The sequence below is a fragment of the Oryx dammah genome, unplaced genomic scaffold (genome assembly GCF_014754425.2).
Source record: "Oryx dammah isolate SB20612 unplaced genomic scaffold, SCBI_Odam_1.1 HiC_scaffold_18, whole genome shotgun sequence".
Lineage (NCBI taxonomy): Eukaryota > Metazoa > Chordata > Mammalia > Artiodactyla > Bovidae > Oryx > Oryx dammah.
This window is the reverse complement of record NW_024070202.1, coordinates 9,884,271-9,905,028: the sequence shown is the minus strand read 5'-3', so window position 1 is coordinate 9,905,028 and position 20,758 is coordinate 9,884,271. Positions and strand designations below refer to the sequence as shown.

General features: G+C 37.3%; 1 protein-coding gene across 7 annotated transcripts in view; it reads right to left on the bottom strand.

Moving 5' to 3' along the window:
- AKAP9 (A-kinase anchoring protein 9) overlaps nt 1-20,758 on the bottom strand; it is a 165,520-nt gene that overhangs the window by 62,714 nt on the left and 82,048 nt on the right. For 5 of the 7 annotated variants that reach the window (XM_040260254.1, XM_040260256.1, XM_040260257.1 and 2 more), the window contains 5 exons: nt 13,562-13,912; nt 11,936-12,160; nt 10,709-10,849; nt 10,168-10,271; nt 7,473-7,678 (listed from right to left, as the gene is read on the bottom strand). In XM_040260254.1, coding sequence (XP_040116188.1) covers nt 7,473-7,678; nt 10,168-10,271; nt 10,709-10,849; nt 11,936-12,160; nt 13,562-13,912 — 1,027 coding nt within the window. The remainder of the gene's footprint in view (nt 1-7,472; nt 7,679-10,167; nt 10,272-10,708; nt 10,850-11,935; nt 12,161-13,561; nt 13,913-20,758) is intronic. The other 2 variants (XM_040260260.1, XM_040260262.1) reach the window with 1 other exon arrangement.

The window sequence follows — 20,758 nt, the reverse complement described above, 5'->3', positions numbered from 1 at the left end:
TAGACAGAGTGCCTAAAGAACTATGGTCAGAGATTCATGACACTGCAAAGGAAGCGGTGATCAAATGAAAAGTGAATGTATTGATAATAAGGACTAACAGTTTATAAATACTCACGAGTTCAAAATGACCTCAGAATTCAAAATGAGTTCAGCTATTGTACAATGTGTATTACAAAGTCACTAAATAAAATTAATGTAGCCTGAAAAATGAATATTTTTGATGAAGCAAGAAATATGACAATTGGTGTTAAAACTAAAAATACATATATCACATCATTAGCTGAGGAATTAAATGCATTCTAGTGACATTTTCTTTTAATGAATACAGAGAATTTAACAAATCTGAGATAAGATGATGGTCTGATATGATGATAAGTCAAGGCTTTGTGGAGTCAAAGAACGTGGAGAAGCAAGAATGAGGTTAGGACAGAGAGCTGAGAAAAGGTAGCTAAAAGTAGGCTGGATCCAAGTCGTGAATGGCTTTAAGTTTTAAGAAACTGGGGGCCTTGTTATACATAATGGGGAAGTAAATAATTTGTTGAGTAGGAGTATCAATTCTATGAATCAGGAAGCAAACTGTATCAATGCAGAAAGAGGGGTTAGAAAAGAAGAGTCGGGTTAGAGAGCTATTTCAATTCTCCAGATGAGAAATGATAAAGATGGACGAGGGCTGGTTACAGGCTGGAAAAAAATGGAATCTGTAAGACAAGGAAGAAAGAAAAGCAGTAAATGATGACTGAGTTTCCCAGCTAAGATGACTCTCAGATGACAGAACAGTCTTAAGAGAAATACTAAAAAACTAGGAGAAAGTGTGTATAGTAAGCACGAAAAAGGATTAGTCTGAAGTGCTAATGGGCTACATGGAGGAAAGACATTAACTTTTGGAAATTTGGGAGTCATTTGTATAAAGGTGCCATAATCTTATTTTTCTGAATGTTGAGCTTTAAGTCAACTTTTTCACTCTCCTCTTTCACTTTCATCAAGAGGCTTTTCAGTTCTTCTTCACCTTCTGCCATAAGGGTGGTGTCATCTGCATATCTGAGGTTATTGATATTTCTCCCAGAAATCTTGATTCCAACTTGTGCTCCATCCAGCCCAGCATTCTCATGATGAACTCTGCATATAAGTTAAATAAGGAGGGTGACAATATACTCATTGACATACTCCTTGACATAAGCCTTGACATACTCCTCCTATTTGGAACCAGTCTGTTGTTCCATGTCCAGTTCTAACTGTTGCTTTCTGACCTGCATAGAGGTTTCTCAAGAGGCAGGTCAGGTGGTGTGGTATTCCCATCTCTTTCAAAAATTTCCACAGTTTATTGTGATCCACACAGTCAACAGCTCTGGCATAGTCAATAGGGCAGAAATAGATGTTTTTCTGGAACTCTCTTGCTTTTTCCATGATGTAGCAGATATTGGCAATATGATCTCTGGTTCCTCTGCCTTTTCTAAAACCAGCTTGAACATCTGGAAGTTCACCGTTCATGTACTGCTAAAGCCTGGCTTGGAGAATTTTAAGCATTACTTTACTAGCGTGTGAGATGAGTGCAATTGTGCGGTAGTTTGAGCATTCTTTGGCATTGCCTTTCTTTGGGACTGGAATGAAAACCTACCTTTTCCAGTCCTGTGGCCACTGCTGAGTTTCCAAATTTGCTGGCATATTGAGTGCAGCATTTTTACAACATCATCTTTCAGGATTTGAAATAGTTCAACTGGAATTCTATCACCTCTACTAGCTTTGTTCATAGTGATGCTTCCTAAGGCCCACTTGACTTCACTTTCCAGGACGTCTGGCTCTAGGTGAGTAATCACACCATGGTGATTATCTGGGTCGTGAAGATCTTTTTTGTACAGTTCTTCTGTGTATTCTTGCCAACTCTTCTTAATATCTTCTGCTTCTGTTGGGTCCCTACCATTTCTGTCCTTTATTGAGCCCATCTTTGCATGAAATGTTTCCTTGGTATCTCTAATTTTCTTGAAGAGATTTCTAGTCTTCCCCATTCTGTTGTTTTCCTCTATTTCTCTGCATGATTGCAGAAAAAGGCTTTCTTATCTCTCCTTGGTATTCTTTGGAACTCTGCATTCAAATGGGTATATCTTTTCTTTTCTTCTTTGCTTTTCGCTTCCCTTCTTTTCCCAGCTATTTGTAAGGCCTCCTCAGACAGCCATTTTGCCTTTTTATATTTCTTTTTCTTGGGGATGGTCTTGATTCCTGTCTCCTGTACAGTGTCATGAACCTCCATCCATCGTTCATCAGGCACTCTGTCAGATCTAAGATCTAGTCCCTTAAATCTATATCTCCCTTTCACTGAACAGTCATAAGGGTTTTTGATTTAGGTCATACCTGAATGGTCTAGTGGTTTTCTCCATTTTCTTCAATTTCAGTCTGAATTTGGCAATAAGGAGTTCATGATCTGAGCCACAGTCAGCTCCTGGTCTTGTTTTTGCTGACTGTGTAGAGCTTCTCCATCTCAGCTGCAAAGAATATAATCAATCTGATTTCGGTGTCGACCATCTGGTGATGTCCATGTGTAGAGTCTTCTCTTGTGTTGTTGGAAGAGGGTGTTGGCTATGACCAGTGCGTTCTCTTGGCAGAACTCTATTAGCCTTTGCCCTGCTTCAATTTGTACTCCAAGGCCAAATTTGTCTGTTACTCCAGGTGTTTCTTGACTTCCACTTCATGGCAAAATGATGGGGAAACAATGGACACAATGGCTAACTTTATTTTTCTAGGCTCAAAAATCACCACAGATGGTGATTGCAGCCATGAAATTAAAAGACTCTTGCTCCTTGGAAGGAAAGTTATGACCAATCTAGACAGCATATTCAAAAGCAGAGACATCACTTTGCCAACAAAGGTCCATCTAGTCAAGGCTATGGTTTTTCCAGTGGTCATGTATGGATGTGAGAGTTGGACTATAAAGAAAGCTGAGTGCTGAAGAATTGATGCTTTTGAACTGTGGTATTAGAGAAAACTCTTGAGTCCCTTGGACTGCAAGGAGATCCAACCAGTCCATCCTAAAGGAGATCAATCCTGGATGTTCATTGGAGGGACTGATGTTCAAGCTGAAACTCCAATACTTTGGCCACCTGATGAGAAGAGCTGATTCATTTGGAAAGACCTTGATGCTGGGAAAGATTGAGGGCAGGAGGAGAAGTGGATGACAGAGGATGAGATGGTTGGATGGCATCACTGAGTTGATGGACATGGGTTTGGGTGGACTCCGGGAGTTGGTGATGGACAGGGAGGCCTGGCGTGCTGCGGTTCATGGGGTCACAAAGAGTCGGACACGACTGAGACACTCAACTCAACTGTAGAAAGGTGAGAGGTGAACCTTGGAAGAAGACACATTTACTCTAGGAGCAATATGCAGTGAGAGAAGGACAAATAGTTGGCATCTCTGTATAGAATAAGCCAACAAAAAAATCTCTGTAAAAAAAATTCACAGAAAGACCAGGAGCAAGATGTTCCAGGAGATAAGGAGACAACATTTTAAAAAGAGACTTCAATAATCTTGTTTGTCTAGAAAGTGAAACAGGACAAGAACTGAGAGGCTACTGGATTTGTCAACTGGAAGGTCACTGTTGTCCACAGGGAAAGCAGCTTTAATACTATACACACAGAAACCCAAGCTGTTAGAAGCAAGTGTTGGTTTGATCTCTCATAGTGTTTGTTGTGCTTTGTCTTCAGGAGAGGGCAAAGTTGAGAAAAATCATTTTCTCTGTAATATTATGAAGATACCAGCAAGTTTTATGGTATAAAGAAGGAATCAATTGTAAGGAAAAAAACTGAAGATACTATATACAACACTGGAGCAACTCTCAAACACAAAATACAAAGGATATATTAAAAAGGTGGCTTATAAAAAGCCACTGAATGTTAATTTTTTAATGGCTAATAAAAAATACATTAAAGTACCTAATAAAGATGAAGATGTGAACCAGCTTAATGTACTTTACTGATGACATTTTGAAGATATAAACACAGAAAGATAATCTCAAATCTGTTCCAATGAAGATACAGAACTTTGTTTATTCCAATGAAATAAAGGAATGAGAACAATATCAAACTTGTATTTATAACTAGTCTTTGGAAGGAAAGACATAAATTGGCAGGGCAATTTCATTAAACACCAGTAGAATTCTCAGAATGACCAGTTTGAGGAACAGAATTATGATTTCAGACTGGCCAACCACTCAGACCTCCATCTGAAACATGGTAGACGATAGTTATCCAAAAAGTCTTTAGTCATTCATTCTGTGGATTATACCATGTTCACTCTATAGAGATAGCAGTCAGCTTCTCAGTTTAAGCAGGGCCTGTGATAGGATAGAGCAGTCCCCTGCCCTGGCCTGAAGATATCTAGGGCTCCACCTGGAAACCCCTGGTTCTAGTCTGATTTTTGTACCTGACAGATGACTAAACTAGAAGCCTCAGGAGAGTAAGAGGCTTGCCCAGGGCCACAGTGAGCTGGAAGAAGGACCTTCTCATTACTAATCCAGTATTCTTGCTATAACATCACATTGCTCTAAAAAAAAAAAAGCTGCAGCAAATAAGATTCAGTCCCTGGTTTTCTAAGGGGGAGGTATAGGTATTTTACCACTGAACCATCACAGTGTAGGCCTACAGGACGTTTTCTTTCAATACCTCCTAAGGAAACTCATTTTTCTGAACTAGTCTAATATTCACTCAAGTTCAAGCAATTCCACAATGGCTCAAAATTTCCCTTCACTTTCTTATGAGGAAGCAAACATTAGCAAGTCAATTATTATTTTTTTTTAGAGAGTGAACAAGTCCACACGTGTTTAAAATCTAAACAAGTTTAGACTTGAGAACTGCAAAGAGATTACAAGTGCTACTATCCACAACAAAAAGTCATATATAAAAATTGAAGAGCAAGAGTTGTTTTATGGAGAAGGAATGGCAACCCGCTCCAGTATTCCTGCCTGGAGAATTCCATGGTCAGAGGAGCCCAGTAGGCTACAGTCCATGGACTCATAAGAGTCAGACACGACTTAGCAACCAAACCACCACCACCAGTTGTCTTATAATCAGATTAAAACTGAACTTTTTGTTATATTAAGATACAAAAGAACTATTTTAGAAGTTCATTTTAGTTTTTACAATAATACTCTCATTAAACATATGAAGAAACACCAGAAAACAATCTTATATATGGAACATGGTATCAGTATTTTAAAGACTGTACTTTCTTCAGTTTTAAATTACAAATTCTTTAAATTCAGTGTTTCCTTCAAGATGTAAAGTGAATCTAAGTACACCAAAATGATACTAGTGATCTTCCTAATTTTGTTACTAAGACTACCATATCATTGCCAACACAATAACATAAAAACTGATTAAAGGGAAATTATACATTCTAACACCAGCAAAACTCTTATCTCTGCTTTAATAGTCTTTATACCATATTTCTTAACAGTGGGTCTAATTTTTTTCTCTTGTATCTTAGTACTATTCATTCAAAATCTATTGATAAATACTTAAATATTTATTTTAAAAGGCTTAATCGATTCAAACATGTAGAAAATGGTATTAAGTAAAACATTAAGTACCATGATTTTATTTTGCCTTGAATAGAAATTTCTGTACCTTCTTCACTGGACTGAGAATAGTGAAGCAGAGAGCAAAAAAAAAAAAAAACTTTTCAATAAATGTTTGTAAAAGTGAACTGATAAAACTACTTATACTGAAAAACTACTCTATTATTGGATATCTTAAAATAGTAGCTAGATACATTTAATTTATATTTAGAGATTTAGAGGACTATGCAAGAAAGTGACCTCCCTGGTGGCTCAGACGGTAAAAGCGTCTGCCTACAATGTGGGAGACCTGGGTTCGATCCCTGGGTCGGGAAGATCCCCCTGAAGAAAGCAGTGGCAACCCACTCCAGTATTCTTGCCTGGAAAATCCCATGGACGGATGGAGGAGCCTGGTGGGTACAGTCCATGGGGTTGCAAAGAGTTGGACAAGACTGAGCAATTTCATATACATGCAAGAAAGCAGGCCGGTTGGTCAGATGTCCTTTTAGGTCTGCTTTTTCATAGAAAAGCAATGGAAACACAATCCTCTACACATGAGTCAAATTACTAAGCTATTTCTTTTCAGAACTATGGGAGCACTGCTCTGGAAATGAGTTTGCTATCTTTTAGGAAATGTCGTTTGCCGAACACCTCAGCAACCACTTTGAGAAATGTCTAGGATAACTGCTAACACAAAAAAAAACTTCCTGTCATGTAGCGAACATTCCTCAGTGTGTCTTTTGGATATGGTGGAGGTCTTACAGCAAAATGCCCCTTTCCCAGATGGTTAGGTGAAACTAGCTTATGAAATGATTGTTTTTTAAAAAGCATGATTTGATACTTTTACAATGAGATCAACAAATTTTACCTAATTCTTCTCTATACATCAAGATTCATATGCAGAAAACAAACAGCCTTTGATTGAGAGCTTAACCAACAGTGAAATAAAAAAAAATTTCTACGAAGTTTGAAACAAATGAAAAGAAAATTTAAAGTTACAGTATCATTTCACCTCTGACTTCACTAAAAGTAGTTTTTAAAATTATCTTTGAATTCAACTTAAGTTTTTAAAATCAATTTTAGTTAAAACTCCAAATCAAGCTTTTCTCTGCATTAGAAACATTAAGTAGCCAACCTATAATTAAGCAAAGTTTCTCTAAGTGGGATAATTTCTTCTCATTTTTCCATACTAAACTTAAGACAGTGAAGTCGCTCAGTCGTGTCCGACTGACTCTTTGCAACCCCGTGGACTGTAGCCCACCAGGCTCCTCCATCCATGGGATTCTTCAGGCAAGAATACTGGAGTGGGTTGCCATTTCCTTCTCCAGGGGATCTTCCCAACCCAGGGATCAAACCCGGGTCTCCCGCATTGCAGGCAGACGCTTTAACCTCTGAACTACCAGGGAAGCCCGAAACTTAAAACAGAATGTTCTCAAAAACTGCATAACTGGCATTTTGATTTTTAGATGACTGGTCTCCAACTAGGGAAAAGTTCTTGGGTATGGAATGGCAGTGAAGGAGGGCCTTGATCGTCTGGTCCAAGTGTCCGGACCCTATCTTTCCCCATATGACAAGAACTTTCCCCTTTAGAGGGTGGTTTCAGGACATTGCTTATACCATGTAAATATTGGTAAGAGTCTTGAGTGGTGATATGAAATTTTTCTTTTATTGGCGGTGAAATTAAATAGCCTTTGACTTATGTAGCACAATAATAACCCTGAGTATGTGTAACGACAACTCTAAGACACCCATCTGCAAATGCTAAATAATAATGGTGTTTTGAGATTAGCTCTAGTGTATTTGTGTTTGAAGGATTTTTATTGGAAAATAATATTCTTTCTTCTATATTTTCAGCACTAGTAATATGCTTGAACTCAGCAAGATTTATTGAAAATAATTATGATAGTTTCAACAGCATATAAAACTCACCTCCTGTCTGTTCCTCATGGACACAAGACTTTATTGGTGTCTCTGCTTCTGACCTCCGAATCAGGCTGGCAGAAGCCTGGCCTTTACTAGATCTATCTAAAATGCCCAGGACGTGGCGACCAATTGTTTCTTCAACAGCTGCTGTTGTCTTTACCACTTCTAAGAGGATCTTCAGAAGTCTGTTATTAGCTTTCTGGAGTGCATACCTGTACAGGTAAACAAACATTCATTAAAATGTTTAATCTTTTTAAAGCAAACACTTAGGTCTACAAAAGAAAAATACACTACAAAACATCTGACTTAAAAAGTAAAACTTCATATGATCCTGTTAAAAACAATATGCAGTAGCACCTGCAATGAAGTGCTTTTTGTATTTAAATGATAAAATTTGTTTTCTTCTGAAAATTTTTCATCAGTCAACTAGTTTTTGAAAATGCACAGCATTTTACTGACCTGAAAGAAATCAAATAACTAAAGTTTTAAGCTAGTAGCTTCTAAATTAGAAGAAAATTTTAGGGAGATGCAAAAGTTAACTTTCAAAAAGTGTGCACGATACCTAATCATAAGCAAGTTATTGAGCTGGTAATACTATTCATAGTTACTCTTATATATTTTAACCTTTAAAATATCTTTTTGCATGTTGAACAACATATTCTAAAATAAATTTAAAAATTCCACCAGGAAAAATGTTTGTGTTTCTAGAACTTAATGGTGATGATCTATATGGTTAAATTACAGAAATAGGCAGAGACCTGTTTTTAATAAAGGTCTACAGTACAATCTCACCATGTGCCAACACCAGAGGGTTAAAAACCTCAGGTTGCTGATTATTATATCTGCTCCAGAGACAGAAACTTCTCAAGTTACACATAACACACTCATTTCAGTCAGCAGAAGGAACCTATTTTCAACCAAATGGAATTAATAGCTCCCTCTCTCTTTTTTAACAAGCAATACATTATTATTTAAAAAAATTAGAAAATGCTCCTACCCACCCACGAAAATATCTTAGTACTCAGAGAATATCATGGTTAACATATTAATGCCTAAGCATTCTAGGCATTTTCCCTCCTCTTTCTCTCTCATAAATACATATACTCAAAACAAAAATGGGATTATCCTGGACAAAGTGTTTTTTACAAGCTTTCTTTTGTCTTTAGCACAAACATCTTCATGTGTCAAGAAATTTACTGACATAAATGGTGATTCAGAAGGTTATCTGATTAATCTTCTGAATAACTAAACTCTCTTGTGCTAATAGCTTAATTCAACAAAGGTACTATGGTGGCAAACTATATATTTAATACACGTAGACAAAATAAGATACTTTCATGGGAAAAGGTCCTCTGACTGGAGACACTTTCTCCGCAGCTTCACACTGTGGGAGATCACCAACAAACAGGCTAAGGGGTATCTGTTTTCACGGGCACATGACGTGACTATTTTAAGACAAGGTAATAACTGGAGCAGTTTTCCTTTAGCATTTGTCAAGTGAAAAAGACAGTTCTATTTTTACACTGAGATCAAGTTCTCTGGTTACATAAGGAAGGGTATTAAAAATAAAACTTTAAATAATTTAGTTAGTAGGAAGTAAGTAAAGGGTTTATTTCTTTAACTTTTTATCAGGTTTTGTTTAAGCCTCAAACACCCCAGGACTAGGATAATTTGAAAATATTCCTACATAAGAGAAATAATTCAAAATAAAAGGATGGTAAAAAGAAATAAATAGGAATACTCATTTATCAATACTCACTACAAAGATTCCTAAAAAATAAACACTGTATAATTTTAAAAGTATACCAATTAGAGATAAATAATATAAAATAAACATTGTGTTTATTTTATATTGCCATGGTAGCTCTAGTTTTCGTACACTGTCTTTCTTGTTTGAGTTCCATACTGACTGTGTTCCATACTGATGATCCAATGGGGAAGCCAAAATCTTAGGGGCCAAATTCCTCCATGTAAGCTGAGGAAGCAGGTTGTGAGGACACGGAGGGTTGGCAGTAACAGAAATTGGAAAAGGAGGACATTAAGTTAGCAGGCATTGACTTTAATTTAAAATTAAAGAAATGCTTTTCATTTGAACAAAACAGATTTTAAAATATTGTGCCTAAAATCCTTAATATTAATGTGGGGTAACTATTTTCATTTTTATATGAATCTCTACAAAATCAAAGTAAGGGAAAGTTTTGTTAACATTGGATTATGAATTTATTCCTCCATAAAGGTGGGATATAGATTAAAAAGTCTCATCTGTTATATGGTAAATGCAACAAATGTATACTATCATATTTAATCATTTAATTTTTTTTGTCATAAACCAGGGGGTGGCTTATACTGGATGCATGTCTGAACAGTGAAGGAATAAACTGACATGTACAATTTTGTTTTTTAGGATAAAAAATGGCATGTGAGCAGAATAAAATTAATCAAGAAAGATTCAATAACCAAATAACCTCAGCCTTATTATTTATTGAGTTAAGTGCATGCTCAATAGCCAATACAATTATATACGAGAGAGTTTAAAAAATTTGTCTATTAATGTTAGGAAAATGATCATTCTTTACATTATAGAGCACAATGTACAAATAAAATAGATGTACAAGATAACAATAAAGACCAATGAAGTTTGTAACACCAAAACAAGTATTTTAATTCACTTTACGTTGAAAAAAATACACATTCTGTATACCTTTCATTGGACACAATTTCAGGAGGCACCTCTTCAGGTTTTTTGTCCAATACCTTTTCTTTAAAGATCTGTTCTTCAACTTCTCCTTGGTTTTCGTTTCCATTCTAAGTGTGTGTAAAGGTAGGGAGGACAAGATAGAAAGAAAACCTGTCATCTTGGAAACAGCATGTCATTCTTATATTGTTATAAGGTGAAAAAGAAACCTCTGCGTGCAAAACAGATACTATCTGAAATAATGTTTAACTATATTTTATCAGGAGATTAGCATTATCAAAAAAAGGCATGCTATAATATGACCATAAAGCTTGTTTGGTTACTGGGCTCCCTGGTGAAACAACAGTCTTTGCTAAATCACTGTCAGATTCGAATTACCTTAAATGGAATGTAAGGCATCTTGACTCCACCTACCTTCAATGTAAACAATCACAAATATGTTAAGCTCAGACCTAAAAAAACACACATTTCACACCAACAACAAAGACACACAGATCCTACTGCATTGTTGATCCACTGCTCCTAGGTGGGCCAAAGTCCATACTACCTGTGTTTGCGTACTGCTGTTGCGCAGCTCACAACACAGCTTCTCTCTTCCAGCTAGAGACAGCTGCTTTAGTGCTTCCAGCTCCTCTAAAAGCACCCTCTCTCTCTCTGAAACCAGGTTTTCATTATCTATTGAGGATCTCTAAATAAGAAAAAAGGTCATGAGAGAATATTGTTTGCGACAGAGGGAAAGGCAGGAATATTAAGCAGATTTTCTTTTAACCCGCTAGAACCAACAGGCCTTGGTTCTACCCTGATTCATATTCCATGATTAGCGGGTTAAAAGCATATATCAAGTTCAATGCAAAATTTGAAACTTAAAAAAAAAGCTAATTAGGCCTAAATATTCATGAATTTTTACAGCTTAATTAATAATATTTTAATATGCCACTTTGCATTGAAAATTCAGAAGTTTCAAGTCACAAAATGCAATGAAGAAAAGCAAAATTAATTTTTCCAAATGTCTTATGTTCAACTCCCAATTTTCCTATTATTCTATATCTGAAACTATATTTCAAGAGTTCTCTGTTGTCTTTTATTTTAGCTTAACTTTTCAAAATAAATTGAATAAATTTGTTTTTATAGGAACTTTTACATAAATACTTGCTTTTCTACAATGATTTTGTGAGTATATTACATACAGCAATTGATAAGATTTCAGTTCCCAAATACCAAGGACTGTGTAAATTTAGTCAAGAAAGTGGTTAAGAATATTATGCAAATTTGCATTTCTCAAATCAAGAAGAGATGTTTCCATGGATTAAGTTCCAGAAACATACTACTTCAGATTTCCATTCACAATTAAAAAGGCAGATTAAAGATAGATAAAGGTAAACCATGGAGAAGCCAATTGGTAGACTCACAAATCTATAAATATAAATGGGAAAACTGAGTATCAAGTGTATCTCAGCACAAAGAATTTCCCCAATTGCCAAAGTACTTTTGCCACGTATATACTCAATGGAATGGCTAAAAACAAAACCCTCAGAACCACTTTTTCAGTGCCTAGAAAGGCAGATAAGTCAAATGGTAGAGAGACAGTGCTCTCCAAGGTTGGGTTAGGCACCCTTAACAAGATCTTAGTTTCCTATACTGGTGGAGTCTGTTCCTGATGTTAAATATTCGTATTTATTCAGATCTCAGCAACAATTCTGACTTAAAAAAAAAAAAAGCTCTCTAAAGAACACTGCTTTTTAATTGGGGAGGGAAGGAACTCTTGGTCCCATACCTGAGCTAACTGTTTATTCAGCCTCCTAATCTCTTCTTGCAGCTGCTCCTGGTCTTCCCGCTGTCTCTCCATCTGCCGCATGTGCGCCTGCCTTAAAAGCTCTGTTGCCTGTTGATGTTCCTGGTACTGTCGTACAAGCTCCTGCCTCATATCTTCCAACTGCTCTTCATTTAACATCAGTTGTCTAGAAGCATCCATGCTTGATACCAAAATCTCATCATGGAGCTGTAATAGTTAAAAAATTCAACCGTAAAACATTTTGTGGAAATCTGTCAGCACTGATTTTTTTAAATATATATGAAAATAATTCTAATACTAACCCCACAAAGCATGTCATTTTAAACTTCACATTATTAAACTAAAACATAAATAATTACAAAAATTTGTCCTTATAATTTCAAATCTATGTGAAGGTAATTATTATTATACATGTTGTTCTCCAAAAGGAAAATAACTATCAGTTATTTTAGATGTAGTCTAAATCAAAGGGAGGAGGAGAATAAGGAAAGACACTCAAGATTCCTTCTATGCATAATGAATAACTATTCTTCCTCTTGACATTTTATGAGGAAATAATATAAATGGAATTCTATTTTAAATTTTAATTTACAAAATGAGAAATTTTATCTCTTTATATTACACAGTGGTCATCAGAGTACTGTAGACAACTGCTTGATAAGAAACAATCTTCAGTAATGTTTATCTGGAAATAAAAGCCTTGTATTCCACTTTCTCAAAGTTGTAAGAAGTCAACACCTTACTGGATTTCAACAAGTCCTGAAAAGCTACACTTAACCAAATCATTCTGCCTTGAACAGTTGCTGGCAAGTTAAAGAGATTTTGCACTTCAAAAAGAGTTGACATTTTATTTGAATATGTTTCTAAAAAGACATAAACTGTCATGAATATTAACAAAAAATTTGAATTAAGATAATTTTAAAAGAAGTAGAATTTACTATGTTCCGTTAAAGGCACAAACAGTTGAGGTACAGATCCTCCATTGATGAAAAACTAAAGGCTATTAGTATATATATATAGGAGACTGCTTTAAATTATCTTAAGTGGGCAGCTCGTTCCTTCTGATATTATCCTATTAAGCAAATATTTTATCATACATATTGCCAAATTATAGTATAATAATTTGAACTGACTGAAAATTAATGTGGGTACAACTTACAGAGAGGTTTTACCATGCACAATGTATATAAGACAAACAGAAATATTATGAATCTGACCAGTTTTATCTAATAATAATATTAAGCCATTTATTCATACACTTTAAAAGTCACTTTTCCCTGGTGGCTCAGATGGTAAAGCGTCTGCCTACGATGTGGGAGACCCGGGTTCAATCCCTGGGTCAGGAAGGTCTGGAGAAGGAAATGGCAACCCATTCCAGTACTCTTGCCTGGAAAATCCCATGGACAGTGGCAGCTGGCAGGCTACAGGCCATGGGGTTGCAAAGAGTTGGACACCACTGAGCAACTTCACTTGCACTTTAAAAGTCACAGGTCAAGACTGAATCAAATACTTATCTTCTCCATTAAGCAACATTACTGTTAATATTTCTATAGTGAGAAAAATCACAATTTTTAAAATAAATTTTTATACTCAATGAAGCGTACTTACAGATTCTCTGACCATAAATGTTCTATCTTTGGAGGACATTTCTTCTGAAATAGTCAGTTCACAGTCCTTTGATTCTAGTATATCGTCGAGATGATCCTTGCTTGATAATAGAACTTCCTTTCCATCTTCTCCTAACTCCTTACTAAGTGGTTTACATTCTTCTTTAAATTTCCTGTCTGTTGCCTCAAAAGTCTGAAAACCAGCCTGACCTTGTGATAATTTCATTTCATTTAAGTAATGCTCTTGCTGACAGAGAGTAGATGCTTCTGATGATGGAGTATCTTCTTTTTCCCCAGATATTCTAGACAGTTCAGTTTGCTGAGCAAATGCTATACTCATTGACACAATGACCTGAAGAAATAAGGTAATCAAAAAGGATTCAGTTCAAGAAAGGATTAGATCTGTAAATACTAGCAGAATTACAAAAGCAAGTTTCCTCTTAAAAACTACATAAATTAGTAAAAAAGATGGCCTCGTGCTTTTAAACTAAAAGAAATCTTAGCATAAAGTGATAAGATAAAGATTCTGCTTTATAATGAATCTAATATCAAAGTGTTTTACTGCCTGCCTTTTTAAAATTAATAATTATAAAAAATTCTGTCTTACTATAACAGCAGTAAATGTTTGGTACAGAAATTAAAAAGGAAATAAAAGCCCTTATATTTCTCTCCTCCAAGAAAAATCACTATTAACACTTTAGTACATACATTTCCAAATCTTCTTCTTCTTTACATTTAGATATGGATATAAATAGATATAGATAAACATTTTTCTTAGTCATATTCTAATACTAACCTGTTTTCATAACTATAGTAAATATCTTTTCAAGTGAAGAAATACATTTCTATATAATTTTAAATGGGTTTAAAGTTTCATATTATACAGATGTACTATAAATGTACTTAACTATCTATGTTGGACATTCAGACTAATTCATCCTTAAGGCTATTTTAAACACCACTGTGATGAAATCTTTGTAACCACATCATACACATATTCTTTCCAATTTGCTTGCAGTAAATTCCCAAAAGCACAGCACTAGGTTTTTGTGATTAGTGAAACTGAGCGAGACCCTGTGGGGCCTCCAGGCATGGAAGCCTTTTTTGGTCCCCATTTCCTGTAGGCAAAACTCCAGACTCCATGACCTTCCCTGAGTTCCAAAGGGCAGATTCGAACAGTCGTTAGTCAAGGAAGGAGCAGCCAAGAAACAAGCTCAGGCTGGTTAATGGGACCAGAGAAGCTTCAAGATAAGGAGACCAACCACCTGAGGAGAGATGAAGGGAGTGCAAGCCCAGATCACACCCTCATCTTGTCAGAAACTCCATCCCTGAAACCACTGCTATAAACAGTGTCTCCTGCACTGGCAGGTGGATTCTTTGCCACTGCGCCACCTGGGACGCCCCACTGCTGTAAAACCCCGCATCAAAACCTCCTAGATTGGGACACACAGCTTTTGAGGGCAGGAGCCTGCTCTGTCTCCTATTGCCTGGCAACCCAAGAAAGCTACCTTTTCTCTTTCACCTGAAACCCTGTCTCTGAGGTTTGATGTATTACTGGTATGCAAAGAAGCTGAGCTTTGGGCATCACTGGTAAACATGATACAATTCAATCTAATCTATTTCACTTTCCACTTCAACTATGATCCTTAATTCCTACTTATTTTAGTTCCACCCACCATAGGTACCTAGAAATTGTGTTCAGCAGCCTTGGCTCTGAGAAGTCTAAGCCTTTGAGGACCAACTATTGTTGTTCAGGCACTAAAGTCACGTCTGACTCTTTGCAACTCCATGGACTACAGAACGCCAGGCTCCTCTATCCTCCACTATCTCTTGGCGTTTGCTCAAACTCATGTTCACTCAGTTGGTGATGCTATCTAACCATCTCATCCTCTGCCACCCCCTTCTCCTTTTGCCTTCTTTCTCAGCATCAGGGTCTTTTAGAATGAGTTGGCTCCTTGCATCAGGTGGCCAAAGTATTGGAGCTTCAGCTTCAGCGTCAGTCCAGTGAATCTTCAGGACTGATTCCTTTAGGATTGACTGGTTTGATTTCCATGCAGTACAAGGGACTCTCAAGAGTCTCCTCCAACACGCGTTTTCAAAAGCATCAGTTCTTCGGTGCTCAAACAAAAATCTGACCAGATGTTAAGTCACAAATGAAATTTTAAAAAAATTGGTCATTATAAAGATCACTTTCTTTTGTATACATATTTAGAACAGAAATGGATAACAAATAATTAAAAGAACCGTGTGTTTTGGAAACTAAAAAACCAACCAACCAACCAACCAAACAGAAAAACCAAGCCTAGACTATCTTGTAATTCTCTCCTTTCTATTCACCACCATACCATCTAACCAAATTCCATCTGTGTTTACAATTAACTCTGCCTAGTAAAGATTGCTGGGAGAAATATCAATAACCTCAGATATGCAGATGACACCACCCTTATGGCAGAAAGTGAAGAGGAACTAAAAAGCCTCTTGATGAAAGTGAAAGTGGAGTGAAAAAGTTGGCTTAAAGCTCAACATTCAGAAAATGAAGATCATGGCATCCGGTCCCATCACTTCATGGGAAATAGACGGGGAAACGGTGGAAACAGTGTCAGACTTTATTTTGGGGGGCTCCAAAATCACTGCAGATGATGACTGCAGCCATAAAATTAAAAGACGCTAACTCCTTGGAAGAAAAGTTATGACCAACCTAGACAGCATATTCAAAAGCAGAGACGTTACTTTGCTCACTAAGGTCCGTCTAGTCAAGGCTATGGTTTTTCCTGTGGTCATGTATGGATGTGAGAGTTGGACTGTGAAGAAGGCTGAGCATCAAAGAATTGATGCTTTTGAAGTGTGGTGTTGGAGAAGACTCTTGAAGAGTCCCTTGGACTGCAAGGAGATCCAACCAGTCCATTCTGAAGGAGATCAGCCCTGGGATTTCTTTGGAAGGAATGATGCTAAAGCTGAAACTCCAGTACTTTGGCCACCTCGTGCGAAGAGTTGACTCATTGGGAAAGACTCTGATGCTGGGAGGGATTGCAGGCAGGAGAAGAAGGGGACGACAGAGGATGAGATGGCTGGATGGCATCACTGACTCGATGGACGTGAGTCTGAGTGAACTTCGGGAGATGGTGATGGACGGGGAGGCCTGGCGTGCTGTGATTCATGGGGTCGCCAAGAGTCGGACATGACTGAGCAACTGAACTGAACTGAGTCTGTGTCTGTGCAGCTGAACTTAACTGAGGAGAAAAATGAAAAAACAAGCTGACTGGTCTTACTTTAACATCATAACCACTATCCTTGAAATGAGCCCTTGGTAATACTGGGCGATTCCACCCAATTTCCCTTGTCTTTTCCATTTCTTATTCCTTCTCTTAGCCCTGTGCTTTCTCCTTAAAGCTCCAACATCATCTCTTCCTTTCTCATTCTCAGGTGCTGAGTTCGCTTTTTACTGAGAAAAATTGAAGTAATCAGAAAAGAACTTTCACAGTCTCCAAATACTTCATCTGAAAACATACCTGAATCATGAGTCAAATATTCTTCCCTTCCTTCCTGTTTCAATGAATTAAACTACCATGCTTCGATCTAACGGCAGCTTTTCAGGGGATCTGCAACTCTTCTCATCTACTCAAGGACACCGCTCCAGCAACTATTTCCCTCTCTCTTTAAATCAGCTATTCCTTTTCCCCTTCTCTCCTCAATCGCTTCTATCAGCATAGAAACACAATGTGGTATCTTTCATCTTAAACAAAAACAAAACAGCAACAACAATCTACCACTCAATTCCCTACATCACTCTTTAGTTAGTACTGTACTTCTCTCTCTTTAAAAACAACTCAGAATCATTCATTTCTTCATTCTTCTCCTTCACTCTCTCTCAAATCAAATCAGTTTGTCTCTACCATTCCATCAAATGTGTTCTTGTGAAAGTCACCGATGACTGCACACTGTAAAATCCAACGGTTAATTTGCAGTTCCAACCTTTCAAGACTTTATCAGAAACACCTGACAAAGTTTAATACATTCTCAACAATAAACTTTCATCACTGGCTTCTCTGATGCAATCTTTTGTCATTTCCACATGTAATGTACCACTTCTTCATTTCCTTTGTTCCTCCTCACTTCTCTGCTCTCAAACAATGGCCTCCTCTGGACTGTTTCCAGACCCCTTCTCCGTTTACACTCACTATATTAATATTTTTCAATATTTCTTACTGAAACAATGGTAAACATACACATACAACAACAAAAATAAAACATTTCATACTGTGACCCGAAGAACACACAAGTTCTTGTGTGTCTGTTATTATGTAATTGAATGTTTCCATTAATATCAAAATCCTGTACCAAACCAAATTTAATTTCATGCCTTAAAAAGAAGTTATAACATCACAGTTTGAAAAACACAACTCTAGATACTACCGTATTTCCATGTCGAGTTTTATCTTACTTCCTGAACTCTAGATTTATACATCCAATCATTTTATCATCCCTTATATTTACATATTTCCCTTATATTTACATATTTAATGAGTGTTTTTCATTTGATGGATAAAAATTTGAATGTTAAGTTACCCACTCCTCTTCAATAACTACTCCTTTGTGTTTGTTTTCATCCTACATCTAACACCTAAGTAGCTCCATTCTTCCAGTTGCTTGGATCAAATTACCTGCAGTACTATCTTCACTTGAAGGGGAAGTCCTTGCCCCTCTTTCCCTGTATTTCCTCTTCCTGTATCCAGTTACATCTGCTGAGGAAATAAATCTGTACCAGGGTTTCACAATATTGCTCCAAATGGAACCCATGAATACAAAGGTTGCAGGACTGAATCAAACCATCCTCCAACTTGGCAATGCTGGCAGTTGGGTAGGTGGTTTCCAAACTCTTGCCAATTCTCCGTGGACACCTCTTGGAGACATCCACTGGAAAACTGCTGACTTTCTCTTTTGCATCCTACTTTCTTAAAAGGTGCTCAATCTATTATCTTTATGATTTACTCTCCCACTGTCATCTGGACTCTCCCCTCATGACAGTTCAAAAGTGAAGTCTTCTGTGATTACCCTATATAAAATAAAAGCACCTCACTCCCCATGGAATCTTCTAGTCTTATTATCTTGGTTCGTTCTTCTCTTCATAGTATCTGTTACTCTTGTACATTGTCTATTTGCACCAGCTAGATAAAAGACCAGGGCTTCACAGGTGGCTCATTAGTAGAGAATCTGCCTGCCAGTACAGGACTCATGGGCCCAACCCCTGTGTTGGGAAGGTCCCCCAGAGAAGGAAATGGCGACCCACTCCAGCATTCGTACCTGGGGAAGCCCACGGACAGAGAAGTCTAGTGGGCTAGTCCACAGCGACACAAAGGAGCTGGACATGACTTAGTGACTACACAACATCAGCAGGTCTACAGGAGCAATGACTTCATCTATTTTTCTTCTGCTGTATGCTGCACTCAGAATACTCCTTGGCAGTGAAATGAAACGTTAACGAATGTCTATTTTTTCAGTAGTACATACCCAGATCACAGGTTGAATCCAATGTTATCTATGTCAGCAATCACTACCTCTACTGGTTTCTTCTATACACTCTGTGCTTTTACAACAACGTTCCTCAGTATTCTTCTAACTTCTTATAGGGTCAGCATAAGCCCATCTGTTCTGGTGACTCATATAAACAATCTGTCCTATTCTGTCTTCCCTGGCGGCTCACACAGTACAGAGTCTGCCTGCAGTGCAGAAGACGTGGGTTTGCTCCCTGGGTCAGGAAGATCCCCTGGAGGAGAGAATGGTTACCCACTCCAGTATTCTTGCCTGGAGAATTCCACGGACAGAGGGGCCTGGCAGGCTACAGTTCATTGGGTCCCAAGTATAGGACACCACTGAGCAACTTTCATTTTTCATAAACTATTCTAGGATCAAGCTGGGCCATCATGTGTTGTCTCTTGGATCACAGTATTGGGTTGGCCAAAGAGTTCATTTGGGTTTTTCTGTAAGATATTATGGAAAAACTGAATAAACTTTGTGGCCAATTTAATACCTTGGCTGCCTCTGGAACGGTCTTCATTGACCTGTACTCTAGTGATCTGCTATAAGCTTGATGAATGATGCTTCACAAAACATTTATATCATCACCATTATCACAGCAGTAAGACTACTTTAAAAGATGTAACTTATGAGTCTTTATTATCTTCTAGGTTTCTTATGGCATCCAGTCCCATCACTTCATGGCAAATAGATGGGAAAACAATGGAAAAAGTGACAGACTTTCTTTTCTTGGGCTCCAAAATCACTGCAGATGGTGACTGCAGCCATGAAATTAAAAGACGCCTGCTCCTTGGAAGAAAAACTATGACAAACCAAGACAGCATATTAAAAAGCAGAGACATTACTTGCTGACAAAGGTCCATATAGTTGAAGCTATGGTTTTTCCAGTAGTCATGTATGGATGTGAAAGTTGGACCATAAAGAAGGCTGAGCACCAAAGAATTGATGTTTTTGAACTGTTGGAGTTGGAGAAGACTCTTCAGAGTCTGTTGGACTGCAAGGATATCAAACCAGTCAACCCTAAAGGAAATCAATCCTGAATAATCATTGGAAGGACTGATGCTGAGGCTGAAGCTCCAATACCTTGGCCACATTATGCAAAGAGCTGACTCATTGGAAAAGACCCTGATGCAAGGGGACAACAAAGGATGAGATGGTTGGATGGCATCATGGACTCAATGGACATGAGTTTGAGCAAGCTCCAGGAGATGGTGAAGGACAGGGAAGCCTGGTGTGCTGCAGTCCATGTGGTGGCAGAGTCAGGCACTACTTAGCAACTGAACAATATAATACAAAATAGGTGCCTTGTATGTATTAGCTCATTGAACCTTCACAAGAATTACTATTACTTCTATTATTTTCCTCTTTTAACATAGAGGGAACTGAGACTGACTAGTTAAGTAACTTTCCTAAGACTGCAAATCTAATCCTATCCCAAACCTCATATTCTTAATTGCTATACTAGGATGTCCTGCTACAAACATTTCACTTGAGAAATTTATGTAAGAGGTAAGTAAAAGAGAAAACCCTGCAACTCTCTAAAAGAACTCGATAGTGAGAACTGTATAAAAGTGATAGTGAGAACTGTATAAAAGTGATGGTGAGAACTGTATAAAAGTGACGGTGCTTCACTTTTTTTTTTTTTTAAGTTTTTTTTTTTTAC